The 24586-nt window shown below is 39.7% G+C and overlaps 1 protein-coding gene across 6 annotated transcripts; it reads left to right on the forward strand.

Moving 5' to 3' along the window:
• Positions 1-761: 761 nt before the first annotated feature.
• kat7a (K(lysine) acetyltransferase 7a) lies at positions 762-24586 on the forward strand. Of its 6 annotated transcripts, XM_030781107.1 has the most exons (15): positions 762-785; positions 5986-6133; positions 7274-7453; positions 7929-8168; positions 8271-8353; positions 8442-8528; positions 9312-9410; positions 9957-10067; positions 11220-11411; positions 11507-11596; positions 23026-23166; positions 23458-23551; positions 23789-23935; positions 24263-24369; positions 24488-24586. In XM_030781107.1, exons 1-15 carry the CDS (start codon positions 771-773, stop codon positions 24584-24586), a joined length of 1833 nt encoding a protein of 610 aa, XP_030636967.1. In that variant the 5' UTR covers positions 762-770. The 6 variants fall into 6 exon arrangements, with proteins under 6 accessions (XP_030636967.1, XP_030636968.1, XP_030636969.1 ...); XM_030781108.1 differs by lacking the exon at positions 8442-8528; XM_030781109.1 differs by lacking the exon at positions 7929-8168.

A 24586-nucleotide genomic window follows, 5' to 3' on the forward strand; every position in this document is an offset into this window, starting at 1 on the left:
TAATATTACTTTTTTCTTGTATGTTCTTACTGTTAGCCATCTTTTTTCAAACTCCTAATTTCTTTGTCAATTTGTGTTAAGTTTGAAAAGTGCTAAATAATTCTAACAAAAGAAAATGGAAGAAAGCAGCAACTACAACAACAACTGCAACGATGATGATGATTGTAAAATTCTTTGAATTTCTTTCTTTTTTTTGTGGGGGGGAAAAAAATGATCAAGAATAAAAATAAAATTGATTGAACTTTAAAAGACTGAACTTTATTGATTTATATTGTTTCGTTTCAGAGAGAAAATATTTTCATTTGTAGTTCTGTTCACACTGTGTTTCAGTCTGAAGACAGTTTTAAATATTAGTTTTACTCTCAGTTCTTCAGACCCAGAATCAAACTTATGGTGTCAAACAAAGTTATCCGAACAGTTATGATATAGCAATAATTGCCCTCGTGTTGTTTTACAATACAGCTTTAAACCGTAAATTCAGTCTCTCATAAAGCTCCTTATCATTTGAAATGCCCAGGTACTTTTACTTTGATATTCGTGTAGATTCGTTAGCAGCCATAAGCAGACTCAGCCTATGTATTAAGTGCAGAACAGAATAGGGAGATGAATTGACCGGGATTGCCCCTGTTTAATTTTTCGTAAGGACACATTTCTGTCGTTTTCAGGGGCAGATGTCCGTCAACAAACAATACGGTCACTTCTGATAGCGTCATGAGGAAGTAGCCCGCATAACGCATCCTCCTGAACTACGGTCAGAGGAAGCAACCGATATGCCTCGGAGAAAGGTAGGAATGCGAGTTTGACCTAGTATATAATGGAGATCTTGATAAGCATCTCCGTGTAATACCCACAAGTTATTAATTATATCACCGTGTTCAAGTGCAACACGCACGTTTAATAAAGACATAGTTGCCATTGAAAAGGAAAAAGCTAAATTTGTCAATACAGACGAGCTGTGAAACATTAATGTTGATCGTTACGTTCAGTTACACGTGATTTTAATTATCTGCCTGCAGTAGTGCAGTGGTGCGGGCCGGCGAACCAGAATGTTCTGTGACTGAGAAATAAAACTGGGGACATACTTTAACCCTGAATGTGAGGCCTTGTGAATTGGTTGAATAGATTCACAATGTTCTGAAGACAAAGTGAGAGATTGTGGTAATCCTACCACTTCATCTGTGTATTCCAGTGCAGAGTAACTGACCGTTATACCAATGGTTTAATCATTTTGGTCATATATTCCATATATTCTAAATGTTGAAATGCTGTAAAATAAAACTGGATTTTAAAGAAAAAGTTATTCATTGTTTTAAATTAACTGACAAATACAGTTCATAAGAGAAATGCTAGACGTAATGTAATAATGCAGGTCATTTAGGAGACATGGTCTAAGCCTTCACAAGGTCTTAAACAGCGGCTGTTTTCCATAATGTGTAATTCTTTTAAATTAAAGGATGCTCTGTCAGCACTATTTGTTCACTATTTCTGTGCATGCTTTGTAGCACACCTGTGCATAATTTCATTGTGTTTTGTCAACTATTATCTTCAAATGTTCACTGTGGTCACATACAGCTATTGGTCAGTCTAAGTTGGTTATTCAGTTTTGACATTTTCATTCTGTCTGGGCTGTGATTGGTCAACATATGATTTGGGAAATGGTGGCTGATTACTTTGTGGATACAAATGATAACCTGCAGAAAGGTGTTTTTTTGCCACCTCAGTTAGTGAAGGCTGTATTGTGAGGAGTGATGGTCTGTTTGGCTCCAGCCTTTGTGAGGACTGTGCTGTCTGTTCGAGAGTGAGTGGCTGGCTCAGGCCTGGGCGGGGGATTTTATGGTGGGGAAATGTTGCTCGTGGTGCTATTGTGTCTTGTGCTAGTTTGTCTTCACACTGGAGTTTCTAGTGAAAATTCCTGTGAATGGCTTTGTTCATGAGCTCCATGCATGTTGCCAATACCCAGGGTGTTTTCATGAACGAAGAAATGCAGGATCAGAATCTGAAGGCAAGAAAGATGAAAACAGAAAACTGATTCAGTGAAAGAAAAACCATGGATGTGGTGCTTGAGGTAGAGAGACCAGAGACAAAGATGCTAACAACAAATGATATCAACAACTGGAAGTGAATTCGAAGAGAGGCATATAAGGTGGGGAAGAGCTGATATTGCCTTTGACATTTAAATAAGTAGTCAAATAAAAATGGGCCCAGCAGATGTTCCTTTATTTTTTGCCCAATGATTAAGCCTGTGATTAGAGTGCAGTATAAACTGATGACCATTAGATCTGCCAGTAAACGTTGTGCCTGTGTGTCAGTATGAATCACTCCAATTTGGGTCTCGGAGAGAAAAGATTAACTTTGTGTCCCTGAAAATGCATTGAAAGAGTTGCACTGAGTGAATTATATTTACATTCAAGGAATAGGCTTTATCTCTACTAGGGAAATACACAGCAAATATGAGTTTACAGCATTTAATCCTACACATTAAATTTACGTTTACGTTTCGTTTAATTTATTTTCGTTTAGGTTAACCTAACTGCTACCATTATTTCACAATTCGTATAATTCATATCAGGGATTGATTTAGGCACGGGCGACATTTTGCCAGGGGCGGCAGGGGACGCCCGCACAAAAGAAATTCAGAATGGTGGCATTTGCGGAATCGGTTTTCTATCGCTCATTTGCACATCACGTCAATGATATCTTGTCACCGTGGGTCAATTTACCTTGTCGGGGTTGGCGCACTGATTATAGTTTGTGAGCTACTTAGGCTATTGCCCAGGAAGGTGTCCCACTCAGAAGTACGAGAGAGGGAGGGGTTCGGTTGACCTCACTGGAAGCCCGATGTAGGGAGAGCAGGGGAATCTATTATGTAGCGCACCTCTAACTTCGATTTTACTAATTGCATTAGTACTGTACAGTCGCACTACGAAATGTTAAACCACAATTCATTCATAATACTATGAATATTTAGTTTTACAGGCATATTGTTGCATTTTTTCTGGTTTGCGCGAAATCGTTAAGAGTAATTTAAAAACAGTCTGCACCTAGTTCGCCGGAGGCGGGACTTTTGGCTCTCAGAATATCTATGTTAATGAAGACCGTCCACATTATGCCGAGAGCGAGAGGTTAACCATTGCAGCAGTAATATTTACAATACTGTCACTTTAAGACAGTTCCGCTTCTCACGTATACGTTCATTAAGTCTGGCTTTAATGAGTTTGTTTTTGGGGTTTTGATGGCAGAGCAAACTGTTTTCTTACCGTAGTTGCGCATCGTAACAGGAATAGCTTAACTTTAGGTTTTCTCCTGTCAGAGTTTTGTTTCGATTTATTTCTGTTGTGTGTAGTATAAAAATAAACGCCTTTATTTTTACCGTTTTACTCGGAGGCCTGTGGAAGTCTTTCATGCTACGAGCTTATAGATACGAGTTAAGCAATGTTGCATCAGCCATGAGGTGAAAAACATTTAGCCCCTCATAGCACAAACATGTTCTCACTCGTAAGCAAAGGAGCTCGTAGCCAGTCCAATCCACGGTATTTTAGGATTAATGTTTGACTCCCGGTGTCGTATGAAATATGGAACGGCATGAAATCTGGAACGGGTGCATCCGGTTAGCCATTTTCACAGAGGCACCAAATTGTGAAACGGCTGTTAAAGATACAACATACTTACAAAAAGTAAAGTGTGAAAGAATGAAATCCCACTTTTATGGTGTATCTAATCCCTTTACAAAATGTTTGGCTAACCGAGCTGCTAATACAGATAAGCGATGCTTTGCCCCTATACCTTGGCTCAATAAACTGATTGTAGACGATACGATATGGGATGTTCATTACATGTCTATATGAACAGAATTATTGTCGTGAATTTGTAGTTTGGTAGTGTGTCTAGCGATTAGGTATCGTGTTGCTTCTATATTTTAATTAATTGATTTTCCCACTTTGATTTTGCAATGCACCGTTGTATTGTCGACAGAATTTGATGTATTTCCTGTGAAACTGGCTATCCGTATGCATGAAGTGGTTAACTGGATGTACCTGTTCCAGATTTCATGCCGCTCCATATTTCATATGAGACCGGTTATGATGTCACTCTGTATCACCGGCCAATCTTGTGTCTAGATCGCAAGGTACGTAACTTGATAACGTTAAGAAGGGCGAGGCGTACACTAGCTGTCCAATGTATTTTGTTGATTTAGGAAATCGGAATGACCAACCCCTCCTGGAATCGCAACCTTATCGTGGTGGAGGGGTGAGCCCCTGTGATCCTGGGAGCTGTGCTGCCTGGAGCATGTAGCTCCTGGTAGGGTCACCCAAGGCAGAGAGGTCCCAGGTGAGGGGCCAGGCAAAAAGCGATTCTGAAAGCCCTTATGATCAACGCCCACATAGAAACAGGCACCTCGCCTGGAATAGGGAGACCGGAGCTCCCTCCTGAAGCCAGGCCTGGGAGGGGAGCTCGTAGGCGAGCACCCGGTGGCCAGACCTGCCACGGGGTCCGGCCGGGCTCAGCCCGAATGAGCCACGTGGGGCCGCCCTCTCGTGGGCCCACCACCTGTGAGGGGAGAAATAGGGGCCAGGTGCGATGCCACATGGGTGGCAGGATGGGGCGAGGGCCCCGGCGGACCGGACTTACGGTACAGAAACTGGCTTTTGGTACATGGAATGTCACCTCTGTGGGGGGGGGGGGGGGGGGGGGGGGGGGGCAGAACTTGTGCGAGAGGTCGAGCGATACCAACTAGATATAGTTGGGCTCACTTCTACGCACAGCCTTGGCTCTGGAACCAAACTCCTGGATGGGGGCTGGACTCTGTCCTTCTCTGGAGTTGCCTGGGGTGAGCGGCGATGGGCAGGTGTGGGGTTACTTGTTAGCCCCCGACTGAGCGCCGCTGTGTTGGAGTTTGTCCCGGTGAACGAAAGGGTCGCCTCACTGTGCCTTCGGGTTGCAGGGGGGAAATCTCTGTCGTGATGGCGTACGTGCCGAACGGCAGCTCGGAGTACCCAGCCTTCCTAGATACACTGGAAAGTGTCCTAATGAAGACACCATCTGGGGACTGTAGTTCTACTGGGAGACTTCAGTGCTCACGTCGGCAATGATGGAGAGACTTGGAGGGGAGTGATTGGGAGGAACGGCCTACCCGATCTGAACCCGAGTGGTGCTTTGTTGTTGGACTTCTGTGCGAGTCATGGATTGTCCATAACGAACACCATGTTCAAGCATAAGGCAGCTCATAAGTGTACCTGATACCAGAGCTCCTTAGGCCAATGGTCAATGATCGACTTTGTAGTTGTCTCATCAGACCTGCAGCCGTATGTGCTGGACACTCGGGTGAAGAGAGGGGCAGAGCTGTCAACTGATCACCACCTGGTGGTGAGTTGGATCAGATGGTGGGGGAGACTGCCAGACAGACCTGGTAAACCCAAACGCATAGTGAGGGTGAACTGGGAACGGCTGGCTGAGGACCCTGTACGGAAGATCTTCAACTCACACCTCCGGAGGAGCTTCTCCCTGATCCCGAGGGAGGCTGGGGACATGGAGTCCGAATGGACCCTGTTCAGAGCCTCCATTGTTGAAGCGGCAGCTTTGAGCTGTGGCCAGATGGTCGTCGGTGCCTGTTGTGGTGGCAACCCAAGGACCCGGTGGTGGACGCCACCGGTGAGGGAAGCCGTCAGGCTGAAGAAGGAGGCTGAGAGGTACCGGCATGCCAAAAGGGCTGAGGACCCCACATGGCCAGAAAAGGAATGACACTCCCCACAGTCATGACACTTTCAAATCAGGAAAATAACTGAAAAGAATTATATGAAGTTAAAAGTACACATGGAATCTAATGGTTGTTTTGATTAATTGAATTGGTTTACTCTATGGATTTATAGCATTAATACCTTTGTATTTACTCCCTATCCATTTTTAAACTTGAGTAGACTCACTTGTTCTTAGGATAATTTTGCACATATTTCTGTTCCACCTGATCTTTGTGTTTTGTGTGTGCAGAGAAACACTGGGAGCAGCTCTGATGGCACAGAGGATTCCGATTTTTCTGCTGATTTGGGGCACACTGACAGCTCAGAGAGTGATGCCAACATGTGCCGAAACACACGCCTCACACGTGCTTCTGGTCGACTCTCTGAGAGCTCACAAGGTCTGTTCCTGTTTTATTTTTAAATCACGTGTGCCATTTTGTCTGCTAGGCCCATTCTGGACTCTTGATAACACCATACCATTCATTCATGAAGATAAGAAAATTAAATTCTTCAGAATGAATGAATTTATAATTCATAATATATATGTATGTATATAAGATAAACCCATGTCTGCTGTAAACTTATATTTACGTGTGTGTGTGGATATTCAGATTTATTACAGATATGGATGTATGATTTATTTCAATATTTGTTTTAATTACATGATACTGTTCCATATTTTTGGTTGGACATAGTAAACATAGGAGCTATTTCCTGAGACTGAGTAGTACTCTCATATTTACACATCCATATATCTTTGCATTTGCCCATTTACAGAACTAAATAGTTACTCACACAAATTGACATGAACTGGAGGGTTAAGCAGAGGATCGCTCCTCATTATGGAAGTCTCAAGTGTGAGTCTGAGGTGCTTGTTATCTATGGCAGATAAGGTCACGGGTGCTTCTGGTGCCTGAGTATATCTTTGCCCGAGATGTTGTTTTCTTTAGTCGCAGTAACATCTTGTGTGGGAGCATCTCCTCTCCTTTCCTTCTTCATCTGTAATCATCACTGAATAAAAGAGGACATCATCAAAAACCATTTCTGAGCTTTTTATTATTTTTAAAACACAAATGCCCAACGGTGGTGTGGTTAGTCAATTCTGTGTCCTAGCTGGGGGATCAGAGAGAATGCAGTTGATCTTTTTTCCATTTTGTGGGAAATTCCCTTCCTCACTACTTGCCTGGAGACACTGACTGTGGGTTTAAAGTGTGAAAAGATAAGTAATGTCCATGAGCAATTGGACATCTCAAACTGTGGAGACAGTGGGGGGAAAAACTGAAGCTTTGGGTGATCTTTATCATTTCATCAAACATGTATTCACAAAAATAACATTAAGATTTCAACAAATTCGCTTTTTTTATATGTAATAAGTTATATGTAATTTTTTTTTCATAGTCAAACCTAAATTCAAACATAAGACCTAAATTCCAAACACAGGACATAAACTCAAATGTAGGACACAAACTGAAGCATAGGGACTAGGCTCCACAGGTTTAAAACACAAACTTGTATGTTTAAAAAATGTCTCTGTGCAGAGTCAAGCCTTGTGCGAAACCCAGAGGCCTTAGCCACCATAGAGGCAGCTGCCTTCGCTACCCGACGGATGACTCGTAGTCAACACCAGGGGGCCCAGGCTGCTTCAAAGAAGTACACACTGTGCCAAAGCCGTTCCTCAGGCTCAGACACAGAGGCAGCGGTGGAAGTCTCTGAACGTGGTGGGTGAATGGAGCTGTCCACTCAGTGTCCCCTGCCCCTGTCTGGCTGTCTCCACGGTCCTTCCCTCAGTAGTGCCTGCCCCATACAAAATGAGTTCTTCTTGCTTTAGCTTATTCTTTCATTTTGTGATATGAAGTTTTCTCATTTGGGCTGGACATACCTTAATAAAGAAAAGATCAAGAAGGACTTGCAACTGGCTCTAGCAGTAAAAATTGAGAATAAAAATTGATATCTAATAATATTATCAGTAAAAATGGAGAATAATACTATTAGAAATCGATTTTTATTCTCAATTTTTACTGATAATATTATTAGATATCAGTTTTTATTCTTGATTTTTACTGATAATACTATTAGACATTGATTTTTATCAGTAAAAATCGAGAATAAAAATTGATGTCTAATAATATTATAAAGTTTGGGTAATAAGATGGTCACACAGCTTACACATGTTTCTTCTTGTTTGTGATTGAGACCTTAAACGAGTCGTGGATCACGGTGATTCTCCACCCCGTACCCCCACTGGAGACGCACCGTCCCCTGAGTCGTACATAGACATGTCCAGCCCCAGTGTCTCTCGCAGCGAGAGCTTGGCTAAGGATCTGCTGCTGAAAGACTCATGCCACGACCTGTCCCACCGGCCCAAGCGCCGCCGCTTTCACGAAAGTTACAACTTCAATATGAAATGCCCAACACCTGGCTGCAACTCTCTTGGTAAAGGCCTTTGAGGTCCATAGTCTTGTGTAAAATGGTTTGTTTTCACTGTGCTGAAATGGGCTGGAACTATTTGACATGTGTCCTGTTTTTATGCCAAAGGACATTTGACAGGGAGACATGAGCGGCATTTTTCAATCTCTGGCTGTCCTTTGTATCATAACTTATCTGCAGATGAGTGTAAGGTAAATAATGGACCTAATACCAGCCTTCAACTGCATTATTGAAAGTAATTTTAGTCACTCACAGATTTTTCTTTTTACTTCGCTGTAGGTAAAGGCTAGCTCTCGAGAAAAACAGGTCGAGGAGAGAACCCTGTCCCAGCGGCAGGATGAGACCCGACCTTCTACACGGCACCTGGTTCGTCATCCTGCTTCACTCAGTGGGCTGAGTGAAATAACACTACAAAACTGATTACAGGCACCACAAAACACCAAAACAGTTGAATACTGAGCAAAACATAGTTGACTCAGCACCTCACTTTTATCAGACTTCAGTACGTGTGCTCTGAACTCCGGGGGGCATTATAGAGATGAGCAGAAATGCTGAATACAGTAAATAATATGGTTAACAGACAAATGTATAAGTGTTGTTTCCCAATGTAAAAATTCACGGTAGACAGAGCTAAATTCACAGAGTTAATTTCAGAGTGATTTTATATCCATTAACACATAGTTTGGTTAGTTAGACAATTCATTTGGTGAGTAAGACAAATTAAGTGAGATCATTTGTTTTTGCCCTCATAAGTTAGGCACTCATTAAAATTTAATGTAGACTGCTGCTTGCCATGCCTGGGGCATTAATGAAGTTTAAAACCACTGTGACTGACGTACCTTTGCATGTACACCCTCTCACAGTGAGGAAGAGATCTCTAAAACAACGGAAACATTTAAGTTATTTTAGGGGTTACAGAACTTGGTTAGATCCTGAGGCCACATAGTCTTAAAATTAAGAATTAGACACCACTTCCTTGGCAAAAGGCAACTCTGAAAGGTTTCCCCACAAAAATCTTTTTTTTTCTGAGATCACCCAGCACATGATCGTAAGACCATGTTTAAAAAAACGAAATGACCTTAATGACAATGTCCTCAATGTTTTAGAATCTTAATTATTTTTCAGTTACATATGTTCTGTTGTCTTCAGGCCGCCACAGACCGTCAGCTGAGATACAAAGAGAAGATCTTGGTGATGAGGAAAAAAAGGAACTCTGGCTCACTGAAAGACGTGAGTGAGAAACACATGGTGTGTGTGTTTGTATGAGTGTGTGTGTGTTCACAAAACATTCCTGGCCTTTCCCTGGTGTCTGTCTTTTTCTGTCACATGAGTGCTACAAGTAGAGTGAATGGTTTAGCATGGTGCATTTTACGTAGTATGAAGAAAATCAAAATTGTAGCTTCTGTATTTATCTTTTGCCAAAATCATAAGGATTCATTGTACTGTTCCAGTGAGCCTCAACTGTTTCCATTTTATATTAATGACAAAGCACAGCTACATTTGTGAGATTACATATCTATGTATCACAGTCCAGTACGTAATATGATATAATATACAATATTTGTTCTACATAACACATACATTATCAAGTCAGAGCAGTAATGATATCATAGAGCAGTGATTCTAACACTTCTGAAGGTATTGTCAGAGGATTCTAGACTTCCTTCTTCTTTTCATATGGCTAAAAAACCAAAGGATGAAAGAGACTAACATGAAGAATAATGGTGACTGAAAGGATCGGCTGTATTTGGGTTTCTACATGAAATGCAGACTAAGCTGTAAACCTGTTTGTAGGAGCGTGGGCAGAGGCATGGCAGCAGTCAGGAGCCTGTGTTGGAGAACATCACCAGTGACTATGACCTGGAGCTCTTCCGCAGAGCCCAGGCACGGGCCTCTGAGGACCTTGTAAGAGAGAAAATTCATCATGCTGTACTGTACTTTGCTCTCTCTCTTTTCTTCCTGTAAGCCCTACACTCTGCTGTTCTCTCTTTTGTACACAGTGATTTAGACTGGTAACCATTAGCACTGTTCTCACCTCACAGAGCTTTTTTCCAGTTAGAGGCTCAAGTCACATCTAATGCCATTTGCAAAATTCCTTCTATTAATATGATTTGAATCAAAGCCAGTATACAGTAAATTTGCCCTTTCTTTTAGTTTCCATCTAATTTAACCTAATATACATTTGGATACCTAATGCATCCTTTTTTCTTCATCAAGTCCTATTTTTAAGTGACACTTTGGATTTTTCAACATATACAAAAATATGCAAGTACATGTATACAAATTATAGATATATAATGCATATATACAAAAATATGCAGGTACATGTATACAGCATATAGATTTACAATGTGTATATACAAAAACATGTAGGTATATGTATACAAAATATAGATTTACATTGCATATATACAAAAATATGCAGGCACGTGTGTACAAAATATAGATTCACAATGTATATATACAGAGATATGCAGGTACATGTATGCAAAATATAGATTTGTCTTTCTGTTCACTGACTGGTGTGTGTTTTTTTGTTTTTCTGTTCACTGACTGATGTGTGTTTTTTGTCCTTATGGTCGCTGACTGGTGTGTGTTTTTGTCTTTCTGTTCACTAACTGTATATACAATGTATATACACAAAAATATACAGGTACATGTATACAGAATAAAGATTTACAATGTATATTTTTACCCTTAGTTCCACACAGCATTTTCATTGCTTCACTGTTTGTAAATTTTTCACTGTTCATTTTTCATTGTTCACTGTCTACTGTGTGTTTTTTGTTTTTCTGTTCACTGACTGCTGTGTGTTTTTGTCTTTCTGTTCACTAACTACTGTGTTTTTTTTTTGTTTTTCTTTTCACTGACTGGTGTGTGTTTTTGTTCTCCTGTTCACTGACTCATGTGTGTTTTTTGTCTTTCTCTTCACTGACTGGTGTGTGTGTGTGTGTTTGTGTTTGTCCTTCTGTTCACTGACTGGTGCATATTTTTGTGTTTTCTGTTGACTAAGTGCTGTGTGTTTTTGTCTCTCTGTTCACTCACTGATATGTGTAGGAGAAGCTGCGTCTCCAAAGCCGGGTCACAGAGGGCAGTAACATGATCAAGGCCTTAGTGTTTGGCTTCTATGAGCTGGACACGTGGTATCACTCTCCTTACCCAGAGGAGTATGCACGCCTTGGTCGCCTTTACATGTGTGAATTCTGCCTTAAGTACATGAAGAGTCAGACCATTCTGCGTCGGCACATGGTATGGCAGAGTCACCCATCACTATAACAGTCTTCTCATGTCACCACTTTCAGAAGTGTTAATTCTTTTTATTTATTTATTTTTTACCTGTACAGGCAAAATGTGTATGGAAGCATCCACCTGGAGATGAGATTTACAGAAAAGGAGCTATCTCTGTTTTTGAAGTGGATGGCAAAAAGAACAAGGTAGAAGTTATATGAATTGTGGAGGCTTTTAACATTGAAATGTTTCATCCTACACTTATTGATGTATGTGGGCATGGAGATTTTGAGGATGGTTGTGTGCGCGTGGAGATGTTGAGGGTAGTTGTGTGGGCATGGAGATGTTGAGGGTGGTTGTGTGGGCGTGGAGATGTTGAGGGTGGTTGTGAGGGATTGTGCTGCATTGTATGAGTTGGTACTCTGCAGTAGACTGAAGCCTCTGTCAACAAGTCTGTTAAACCAGTGCCATGGCAAGTCTGTTAAACTGGTGCCCTGGCAAGTCTGACTGGAGGAGAGATTTAGGGGTGTGATTGTAGTGGAGGTGAACTAGCCAAGGGCAGAACTGTGGGTAAAAGACATTCTAGCGATTGCACTTGGTCACTGAAACTTTGTTCAAGTAGTCCGTGGTTCAGTTGTGGCTTAGGGTGTATCCATAATCCTGACAATTTACACAGAGAAAAACACACAAGTATAATGACGGACATTTGTTGGGTGTAAAAGGTTCACTTGTACTTTACCCATGCACTTGCCAAGCATGTGTAGCAATGCTAATTATGCATTGTGATGTAGACATTTTACATTCCCTTAATGTGATTACATACACCCAGTATTTCATTCATTGTGAATTCAATTAGAGTAATTATTGAACTTATGACTCGGGTATATGCACATGGAATGAAAAGCCAGCAACATTACCGTATCCCAAGAAAATAAATGGTGATGTAGCAAAATGAATTGTTTTAATCAAATCAATTATCCCATTTATAAAGATACAGTGAAACATATTGAAATACCTCCAATACTTCTCTTTGATGTGAGGGCAGTCAATTTAACTCAAATTTGCACAGACTTCCAAGTCAAGGGCATTGCAGAAAATGTGCTGCTTTTCAGTCTCTTGCCAAGTGAAGTATGTGAAATTTGAGCCAAGTTTCCCTTGTTAATGCATACACAACATACAACCAGTACATCACAAGCAGTGTGTTCCACATGACCCTGTATGTGCCGGTACTAGGAACAGTCCATCTCCTCAACATGCATAGCTCTGTATTCTTTCTCAGATGTTTCTACACTCTTCAGCTCACTTTCCCTAATTAATACATCAAACTACCCTTCATATTCCTTCTTTTCCTCCAAACTGTCAGTTGAACAACTGTTCTAAAATTAATCACAGTGGTCACATGTCATAATTGTGAAGCTATCATAGCATTTTATCCTACATTGTCTTAACCGTCCCCTCATCCCTCACATTTATAACTACACTACAATCCCTCTTTAACACACTGATTCTGCAAAATTCTTCCCATTTCCCTTTCCACTACACTTATCCATCCATTCTTACATTTATAATTACTCATTTAACAGATGCTTTTATCCAAAGCCACTTCCAAATGAGGCTAAATACAATTCAAGCAGGTAGCCATTAAGGAGCTGGCTTAGATATAAGTGCCACAGCTAAGTTCGGCATTAGACCAGACACAAGTGCAAGAAAAGCTGGAGGAGGTAGAAGAGTGAATTACAGACAGATACAGGTCAGAACAGTGTTAATGAGCTACAAAAGTGTGAGAGAAGAAGCTCTCACAAAACAAGTGGGATGAAGCAATGCTAATAGTTGGGATGCTATGAATAATAATTGGTAGAACTGCTATCCTTTCACGGATGTTACTTACCAGATGAAAAACAGATGAATCTGTTGTGATAATGGCTATGGTAGTTTTTGTCATTACAGTACAATGCCATCAAAACATATTTGCCCCATTTCTGACTTTCTCGAATTTTTGTCTATTTTCAGCATATGGTCAAACTTTTTTGATAGTTCTCATTAGGGTTGCCACCTTTTATAATATAGGCTACAGTTGGCAATATACAATTAGACAATACACCATGCCCGCCTCAGGGGAAGTCTGAGGTGTAAGGAATCGAGCGATTCCACTCTGTCTAGTCTGCTCTGTTCGGACATGGGTAGCACTTGTTTAAAGTCAGACACCCCTCCATGGGCAACCGAAAAAGCTCAATGGCAAACTGTACAGGGAAAGGGCTGAGCCACTGATCATTCAGCCTAATATCTCAACAGCCTCTTTCGCTTCACCGGGGACTTAAGACATCATTGAAATAATAAGGAAAAGAAAAATACAACGACTGAGGGTGCTATTTTTACTTGTAAGCCACAAGGCAAACACTGAGTTACACCTAATGGAAACAATGATGCTGACGTGCAATCTAACTCAGCTGGTCTGTAGCTCACCACTGAAATTAAACTTCCCCACTCCGCTTGTATAACTGGTTTGATTTTACCTGATGTTATGTTATTCTCAGCACTTTGAAGACCTAGTGTAGACATGAAACGACGTGTATGAAAATACGGGACAAATTGTGCCCCTTATCGATTCAACACGGGACGCATCATTTTATTTTCCAATATAGGACGATCCTGTATTATATGGGACAGATGGCAACCCTAGTTCTCATAGTACATGAAGAGACCATGAGAGAGAGAAAATTATGACAGCTTCATACTTCTTTCATTTCTTTGGTGTGCAAGATAATCAAGTGTGCAAACATCAGGAGTAAAAATATGATTGCATCCCATGTAAATCAGCCAAATTAAGGGGGTAATTAGGAAAAACCACCACTGTAGAATTTGGCCATAGTAGCCATTCAGCACTGCCCAAGCTACTAAAACTGCCATTCTCTCTTTTGCAGGGGTGGACAGTAATGAAGTACATTTACTTGAGTACTGTACTTAAGTACATTTCGAGTATCTGTACTTGAGTGGGTTTTTTTTTTTTTTTTTGGAAACTTATGACTTTTACTCCACTACATTTGAAAGACAAATATTATACTTTTCACTCCACTACATTTCTATGAAGATTGTCGTTACTCATTACTTTAACACATCGCTTTGAAGTCAGCGGACGAATTTTCTTTTCTAAAATGCGATAGGCCATACTGTGTTTGTCACAGGGGAAAAACCAATCACAGTAAACTACTTCAATGCTGTCAGTCAAGTGCGTGCTGCATTTTGTTAACAACTGAACTTGGCGGTTGTACTAATGGCTACTGCAACAGCAGATAAAGATGATAAAGATAAAGGTTCCTCACCAGAGCACCCATGGTCATATCTTAAGTCCATGTATGAGATTTTTGAAATCAACTGGTTTTCAAGCTAACTGCGTCCCGCTGCGCTGCGTTCGCCTAACACTTAGAATCATATTCACCACAATAGATATGACATGTGACTTGAAAATCTCGATTAATATTGTGAATGTGTGACGAATCTGGTGACAGAGGCAGACCACAACTGCTACTGATAACACAGTGTGTGAACACGTACGAAAACCAGTTGGCCTTGAAAACCATTTGGGACATAACACCGGGTCCTGTGTGAATCCACTGCTGAGGCATACTAATAGCTAGCAAAAATGCAGACTTAACATTACTGACAAAAGTCCTTTCAGAAATGTATGTTTTAATCTTGTCAGGTAAACACAGTAATATTTGTAAGGTCATGTGAAGGCAGTGGATTCATGTAGGACCCAGTCCCAATAAGACGAGAGGGGCGGGAATCAAGTGGTTACGGGGGGCATCCAGCTGTTTCACATTTCAGGCAATGCTATGTAGTAGAAGTAAAATTAACCTAGCCCACAACATTATGACGTGTTCATCCTTTTAAGGCCAGTCTGGGTTAACCAAAGGCCTATTTAACTAAAGCTATGCACTGTTTTTTAAAGAGGAAGCAATCGATTCAACTGTGTCTCTACAGGCTTTGTAGCATATTCCACAAGCTTTTTATTCAACAGGTTCTACAAGCAAGTCAGTGCATTCAGTGGGTTGTTTCAGTCATTTGGCTCTGTAAATGCATTGTGGCAACAATACAACAATGTGCTGACATTAAAAAGAAAATGTACTTTTGAATACTTAAGTATTTTTAAAAGCAAGTACTCCAGTACTTTAACTCAAGTAAAAATTGAACTGAACAACTTTTTACTTGTATTGGAGTAATATTTGACCAGGAGTAACTATACTTTAACTCAAGTAATGGAGTTGTTTACTTTGTCCACCTCTGCTCTTTAGTAATCCACCTGTTAAGCTTCTATACACATACACACACCTACACAATACACAAATCCATGCTCATATGTCTTTGAGCTAGAGTCCAAGTCAAGTCTCAAGTCTTTGGTTACAAGTCCAAGTCAAGTCTTTTATGGTTCTAATTAGTGTTCTATCATCTGCTGCATCCCTGCATTGCTATATCTAAGGAATTCAGAGCATGCACTGTATTATCATCACTCCTTTATCTTTTAGCATACAGTATCCTCACTGATTAGTTGTTTGGTATATGATCACTTTATCACGCTATTGCAGTGCAATATGAAAAAAACACACAATGCAAGCTTTCCTTTAAGAAGTTAATAACTGTATTTTGCAACATTTTTGTTATTTTTTGTTCTGCACACACGGTATACATGGTGATGTTCATCTGTGTTGATTAAGTTACCTGACCATTTTTATAGTCATGGAAAAACCAGCACTCTATGCGAACAAGTTTGGCAAGCAAACAAACACTCACTCATCTTTTCAAAATATTCAGCTAATGCCAATCTAATCAAATTAACCTCCCTTAGCTACAAAACTAGTAACAAGCTAATGTTAGATAGCTGATGCTGAGCTAACATGTTTGCTAACCGTCCATAGGCACTAACGTTAACTTGTCTAAACTGACCTATCCGGGTGCATTTTGAGGTGCCTGATAAAATTTGATGTTGTCGATCCAGCATCCTTTATTTTGATACAGCACACCTTGCATTTAGCCATTCTTTTGTTTGGGCCTTTTGTGATGGCATTATAGCCAAAGGTTATCACAAATGGCACAGCAACTGCACGCGTGCTCGCCATGGTCATGGTGTTGTTGCTGCAGCTTGCAGTCATCTGTGGCCACACACATGCGTGAAGTTATGCATGATAAGCTGGATGTCATTCCCTCCATTATTATCAGACATGTCCTTAATGTGAATGCGCTAAAAAAATAAAGATTGTTCATGAGTCCCAAATCTCAAGTCCGAGTTGAGTCTCAAGTCTTTTGAGGACGAGTCTCAAGTCAAGTCACAAGTCAATGTGTGTGTGTGTGACTTAAGTGCGACTCGAGTCCAAGTCGCAAACTCGAGTCCCCATCTCTGACATGTACACACCCTAGAGATTCAACAATGGAATGCCTAGTATTCCATTTTCAGATGCTGCCATAACAAATATTCAACAGCTATTAAAGTTCTCCACAATAGCCAGCCTTTTGAAAATTATATGCATTATAAAGACATGAAGCTTTCAAACACTCTTGTAGCACTTGTAGGCTTGGCATTTTGTTATTCGACAGATAACATTTATACTTTCTTAAGAATGTGTAAATTTGTTGAACATTTGACTGTCCTTTGTTATATATATATATATATATATATATATATATATATATATATCTGAATGGGAAGTTATACAGTGTTGTGTTTGATAATGTTATAAAGGTTGGTTAATGGGGAGAGATGCAGTGTTGTGTGGATAATGTTTATTCTGTCCTCGGTATATGTTCTATATATAACTTGACAGTCAGATAACCGCCTTCCTAACATCAAGACTCTGAAGACAGTCAAGCCCTTGTCCACAGGTTTATTGACGTTGCAAAGAAGGGTGAAACTGAAACATACAAAAGCATAATCCACACTATGCTTGCTTTTAACAAGTACAGATATACACAATGTAACTATACCAATTAAATTTTAACATGAATTAAATCCCCTTTTACTATCACAGTTTGTATGTATTTATTGTAGATTTGACTTCAAATGTAATATATGGAATCATATTTAAACATGTAATCAATCATCTGTTCATTTATTTATTTGTAATTATTCCCATATGAACTTCCAATGGCCTAGGAACAATGTAGTCAGTAGCAAAAGTAACTTGTAACTAATTGATTTCTGGAATCTAACCTCACAGAATGTAACACTGACCCAAAAAATAATGATCTGCGATCACAGATAACAATAAAACAATCAGTACATACACACGATGCTACCAAAGGTATGAGATGTATGCAGATGTCGCTGGATTATCTCAGATATAATAAAACAACAGCTCTCAGCATCAAGCTCACTTATTTTCTGATTGCTGGTCACAAGACATAACTTCCTGTTACTAAAATCCTGTAATTCTTAAAGTGACTGCAACGAAATACAGAAACACATAAAGAATTACTTAAGAAAACAAAAATAATACTTCTAACACATTAACTTAATTGTAACGAAACAATGTTATAAAGGTTGATTAATGGGGAGAGATGCAGTGCTGTGTGGATAATTTTATGAAGGTTGGTTAATGAGGAGTTATGCAATGTTGTGTTGATAATATTATAAAGGCTAGTTAATGGGGAGTTTTACAGTGTTGTGTGGATAATGTGATAAAGTTTGGTTAATGGGGAGAGATGCAGTGTTGCGTGGATAATGTTATAAAGGTTGGTTAATGGGGAGTTATGCAATGTTGTGTTGATAATGTTATAAAGGCTAGTTAATGGGGAGTTTCTCTGATGGTTCATCGAACAGTATTCAACTAACCGAATTCTGAACTGGCATATACATGAGATTGTAACATAAACATGCAATTATATTCCTGCCCTGCTGGGTAAGGCCGCACAGGCACCACCAAGACTAATTCAAACCCTGAAAGCATGAACAGTGACAGAGGGATCAACCCTTCATTCTGTTCAAAGTGCTGAACTAATGTATCGAGTTCAAAACCTATTGGACAGTGAACCAAATTCCAGCGTGTGACAAATGTGTAACATGTTGTTGTTACATGTTTCTGCTGTGTGTCCCCTTTCCAAATGCAAGAATCATTGTAAGAATGACTCCTGCATTTGGAAAGGTAATTACACGCTATGGCTTGTTTCGTGTCATCTGAAAATAAGACTCACAACAGACATCACAGTATGTGTGTGGCAAAGTGTATGGTACGTTTTCCACGCTGTAAACAGTTTAATAGATTCACTGTTCACTTATTATAAACATACAGGTGATAACAAAAGGAAGGGTGGTTGCCACCCCATCCCATCAGCCATGAATAGCCTATCACCAAATGTACCGACAGCTTTGATGGTCATTGAACACTCCCACAGATAACCAGGATAAAACATGAAGTACAACAATTCATCTTTGCATGTTGCAGAATGTTTGTCTGGTTAACAACTGCATCCAAAGTGAACATTGCTGTTCACTTCACCAAAGTGTCTGATCCTGCACCGATCTCAGACACCATCCAATGAAGTCTGCCATGACTCCAGAAAGAGGACTTTCTGGGGCTTCACTCTTTGTGCCCCCAGGGGAATAGAACTTAGAACTTAGTCTCATCGGCCTCCAACAAAGAGGATTATCTAACAGAGAAGCTCAACACTGGACCATTATTAGCCAGAATGTAAGCTAACCTGCCCCGTCTCGCGTTGGCACAGGTTGATAGTTAGGTCGTCTGATGTCTGCGTTTACTCATTTCTGTTTAGGTCAAAATACTCTAAAACTTGGACAGTGCTAAGACAAACTTTACAGAAACTGTTACAAACAATTTTATCTGCTTTCCATTTTCTGTTATTTCCACTCTTTGAACGCTATTTTTATATAATTAAAATTCATTTAAAACTTCACCCATGTGATATTGTTTCTCTTATGTCATATCGGCTCTACAAACTCTAAGCATTTACATCCTTCAGTAAATGTCTGATTGAGTTGTCTGTAAGGACTGGTGCACCATAATTATAGCCAGTAGTGCTTCGACTACTGCCACCTCTCCAACGTCACCTACAATATGAATCATTTATGTGAATATAACTGGTATCATTTGTCAAATCGTTCACCAGATGGTAAGTAGTAAGACACTGTGTAGTTAATAAGATATTAATTTTGATAACTACTATTCATCTAATGTGAGGTGGGACAACTCACTTAGATTTAAATTGCTGAAGCAGTCAAACAATACTGAATAAAATGAGCTAGTTTGTTAATCAGTATGGTATGACTGTTGGTGCCAGAAGCATATTTCACAAGTAGCTTCCTGGATTTTTCTTACTTGACAGTTTCAAGGATGTACTAGGAGATAATGGAACAAACAAAAAACTTGAGAACATTCGGTTAACATTCATATTCCTGTGAGCGAAACACTGTGTTTATGTGAGAGGACAAAGGAGAATTGGATACAAGCTATCAAACAACCAGGCTGGAAACAGTGTAGCACAACAGCGGCACACAAAACAGCATCTCAGAGGGCAAAGGTGGGTTATAACAGCAGAGAACCTGACTGGGCTCCACTCCTGTCAGCTAAAAACAAGAAGAAGCAGCTCTAGTAGGCACACAGTGTCCAATATTCAGTTCAATTCAATGTTATCTGCATGGCAATTTCTACCATGGAGGTTCTCACAAAACAGCTGTACAGCATGCTGGACCAGACACCCCCACAGTGAACAATCCCAGGACAACAGTGGCAAGGAACAACTCCTCCAGACTGAGAGAGAAAGAAACCTTGGGAGGAACCAAGACTCAACAAGGGCGAGCATTCTTCTTTGGCTAGCCACAGATGGTTAGATTAGAAGTATAGTATAGCAATACTGTTGTTATACTGTTGATAAGCATATGTAGCAAAAATATGGGAATACCTTAATCCACTGAATAAACAATTTTCACAAAATCAAATTTCCTGAGTTTTGTTCTGTTTGCAGTTTCTTCACATGAGGTTGTTACTTGTTTACCAATAAATTATTGAAGTATTTAAAAGTTTGTTTTTGTCATGTTTGGTGGAGGAGACTGGATGCATAATAAAAGACTTCTAGGGACTTACAAGATTGCCAATTCAGGTTACCAAAAAGGCAGACAGATAAACCAACACAGCATAAGATAAAGCAATTCCACAACAGGAACCAAGGCCAAAACTAGGAGTATTAATTGGGATCTTAAGACTAAACTAACAAGACACAGGTGGTACTGATAATGAAGCTGACAGGTGAACTGAGGAAACCAGGAAGTAACAGATCTTAATCAAAACTAACCACTAGAAGGGGAAGGAGAGGACCAGGGCGTTATAGATTTGTTCCACTTTTATTGTGAATATGTGCTGTATTATGATTAATACTCTCTTATTATTGGAAGAGGGCTCTTTCACAAGCTACGGATATGCCTGTAAGATGTTTCTAGAATGTCAGTGCCACTCCCTATATTTACCCAGTTACATTAGCTTTTATCCATGGATGTACCCTTGTAACTATAGCATTCCCCTTGTTCACACAGTCAACAATTCCATACAAAACACTATACAAATAAACTTGAATTTGAACTTGAACTGGGAAGATGACTGGACAGTATGGGAATAATTATAACTCTCACTACTTAGTAACTATTACCTCTTGGGCTACTCAACACTTGTAGTTCAATATCACTTTTAAAGAAACTTTGTTAGTTATGCCAGTCATACACTCATTCAGTGTGTACCTGGGGATCAGCAAATGCATCCTATGAGAGAAGTTACTGTTGGTCTTCATGATCAATTTTACTTATTAAATTTTGGGGCTGTGGACTGCTTGCCTGATTACATGATTTTAGAAAGGAATCTGTCAGTATTGAGTGAGTGATGTCCTGTCCTTTGGTAATAAGACCCAGGAAAAAGTTGGCTGTGAACATCTGCCTGAATTTTTGCAATAGGCAGTATTAGGATGATACTTTTTGACTTAGAGAGAACAGTTAGGCCTTGAGAAATGCTTTGGTCCAGCTGGGCTTACTCCTATCTTATGTGATCTTGTTGTCAATGAATGGAAGTCTAGGAAGGCCATTGGAAAGCCAGTGAATGGAAGGTACCTGATGATATTATGATCTACTGATCCATCATTGCAGTCTCTGTTTGATTAAGCTTCTGTAGGAGGGGGTAATACAGTGGGTGATGGAGAAAGGCTTTCAATTGGCTTTTAATTTTAAATGGACTTCTGAATGCTTTTGCTGATAATGGAGAAAAGTGCTTGGTTGTGAGAGAGATACATGTAGAGCACTAGTACTCCACGTAGCATATACTGTTCCCTTGGCAGGGCACTTATTATTCGACATTCTTTGTGGAGGGCCAAAACACACGACAGAGTGAGTTCACATATATTTGGTTCTCCTTGTACACGGGCATTAAAACATACTGCAACACTTGTCCCGTCTGCCAGAAAACCAGTGCTGTTTGCTGGTCTGATAGACCCCTTTTTGTTTTCACTGCCAGTATCATCCATGTCTTTGCAACTATTGCAATGGATAAAAGAAAAGAAAAGCAGTGCCGGGTACCACTATATCATGGTAATCTGTGACTATGCCAATAGATTTCCGGGGGCCTTTCCAATGCATGCTATAACCACCCCGAGGTAATAAGTGGACTAAGGCTTTCCAGGGTTGGGGTACTGGAAGAGATTATGACAGACCAACGGGCTAAAATTTGCATTAATTTTGGACAATAGGTGAATGACACTTCAGAATAATTATTTAATTCAGTGAAGGAAGCACACAGTGTCTTAAGTAATATGTCAAAGACAGAAAACGCAACAAAATCAACAAAACAACTTAGAAGATTGAATCCCTTCGAGAGTATAAATAAGGAAATGCTTGACCTGTCTGTTTGAAGCTAATGTTTTTCATTAATGTGTTCATTAATGCTCAACTATTTGGAATGCCAGGGTCTTGCTTCATATAACCATCTCACAGTGCTGTGATATGTGTCTCCCATTTGTCTTTGATTAAAAAAATGTTGGCTTTGAGTTTAACATTTTTAATTAGAACATCTTTACAGGCATAGACCTTCCTAAAGAAGTGTCAGAACACTACTATGTATTGCAAGATTACAGAGAAAGATGGATTTTCACACAGGCATTAAAGAAAATAGCTTTTAATAAGGTATTGCTGTTGACTTGCATGCTTGTGCAATTTGACTTTCTGGCAATATAGTGGTTAAAATATTTATACAAAAATGGTAAAAATTTCCAACATTTATCGTGTGTGGACACTGTTTCTGAATGTGTAATATCCAGAGTATCAAATATATAAGGCCCTGAGATAAAACCTTGCCAGCAGTTAAGGTATAACTGTAATATAATGTAATAATAACTCTGAAAATGTGATACTTTCCATGATGTTTCTAATACTATTTCTGATAATGTGATACTTTCCATGACATTTCTAATATTTTTTCTGTACCTGTTCTGTTTTTTTCTGTGACACCCTGCAGTTTTGCATGATTTTAAATTATTTGCAATTTTCAGTCATTATTGCTTCCTGCTTTGTTTCAAATGGCCTGCACAGATCAGCATTCTAAAATGTTTATCCTTTTTTCCATGTGTGTATTACACCTATCTGCTTCCCTCACAGATTTACTGCCAGAACCTGTGTCTGTTAGCCAAGTTGTTCCTGGACCATAAGACCCTGTACTATGATGTAGAGCCCTTCCTCTTCTATGTTATGACAGAGGCTGATAACACTGGCTGTCACCTTGTGGGTTACTTCTCAAAGGCAAGCTACACACATATACATATACATATACATATACATATACATATACATATACACACATATTAAACACTGTCTATAGAATTCTAGTACTCATGGGTTACTTATCAAAGCAAACTACACATGCACATATACATATTCCAGTGTACACACATATAAAATGGTGTTAAAATATTTGTAACACTCACAGGCAACTTCTCAAAGACAAGCTACACATATCCAGTATCAATACAGGACTGCTGGAATGTACTACTGAGTTGTTAATAGACTATCATTTTGATTTTCTTTACGTAGGAAAAGAATTCATTCCTGAATTATAATGTGTCCTGTATACTCACCATGCCTCAGTACATGCGGCAAGGCTATGGCAAGATGTTGATTGATTTCAGTGAGTACTATACACTCAGCAATATCATTACTCCAAAAAGGGGTTTACTGTTTCTGCAGTAAGATTAACTCTCTTATCATACTGTAAGCACTGCAGTATTCAGGAGGGGAAAAAAGCTAATTTGAAAGTAGTAAAACTGTTTATAGTTATACAGCTTCACCGGCTGTCTGTTACCTTTTTCTTCTGGCAATTAGTAATAGTTAACGGTGTTCCTGTGGGATGTGTCTCTGTTTATAGGTTATCTCCTTTCTAAAGTGGAGGAGAGGGTGGGCTCCCCTGAGCGGCCTCTCTCTGACCTGGGCCTGATCACTTACAGGAGCTACTGGAGGGATGTGCTCCTCCGTTACTTACATGACTTCAAGGGCAAGGAAATCTCCATTAAAGGTGTTTTATTCAGAATAATGGTTCACATATTGTCTGTGTCATTCATGAAATTTGATTTTGAATCATACCTGTTTTTTATTTGCTTGTTTCTTTGTTCAGTAGTTATGTGGCTGAACATGTTATATAATTTTACAGTTGTGTGATGAATGAGAAAGAAAGTTTTTATGTTTTCTTAGGACGTGGACAAGAACAAATTTGTTGATGTTCTTACACTCACTAACTTTAAATCTAAAATATACAATATCATTGGGCACAGCCACTTTTATACCAAACTGTTTATAAGTGGGTTGAAAAGGGGCATGATCTGGCTCACCTTTCTGCTTGCAGAGATCAGTCAGGAAACTGCAGTGAATCCAGTGGATATTGTCAGTACCTTACAGTCACTCCAGATGCTGAAATACTGGAAAGGCAAACACCTAGTAATGAAAAGACAGGTGTGTGTTTTACTCTGAACGCTCTCAGTCAGAATAAGTAAAAAATTCCTCATGATATTTGAAACAAGTAGTTGGCTGTTTCTGGAGAGAAAAGCTAAATTTATAATATCACCCACAGGATTTGATTGATGACTGGAAGGCTAAGGAGGCCAAACGAGGAAGCTGTAAGACCATCGACCCTAACGCGCTGAAGTGGACTCCGCCTAAAGGGTCCTAG

Source organism: Chanos chanos, chromosome 8 (assembly GCF_902362185.1).
Source record: "Chanos chanos chromosome 8, fChaCha1.1, whole genome shotgun sequence".
Lineage (NCBI taxonomy): Eukaryota > Metazoa > Chordata > Actinopteri > Gonorynchiformes > Chanidae > Chanos > Chanos chanos.

Excerpts from the sequence above, each read along its gene's own strand:
- kat7a (XM_030781107.1), top strand. Across the intron at positions 8,354-8,441 it reads TATCTGCAGATGAGTGTAAG|GTAAAGGCTAGCTCTCGAGA; the intron begins GTAAATAATGGA and ends ACTTCGCTGTAG. Across the intron at positions 11,597-23,025 it reads TGGATGGCAAAAAGAACAAG|ATTTACTGCCAGAACCTGTG; the intron begins GTAGAAGTTATA and ends CTTCCCTCACAG.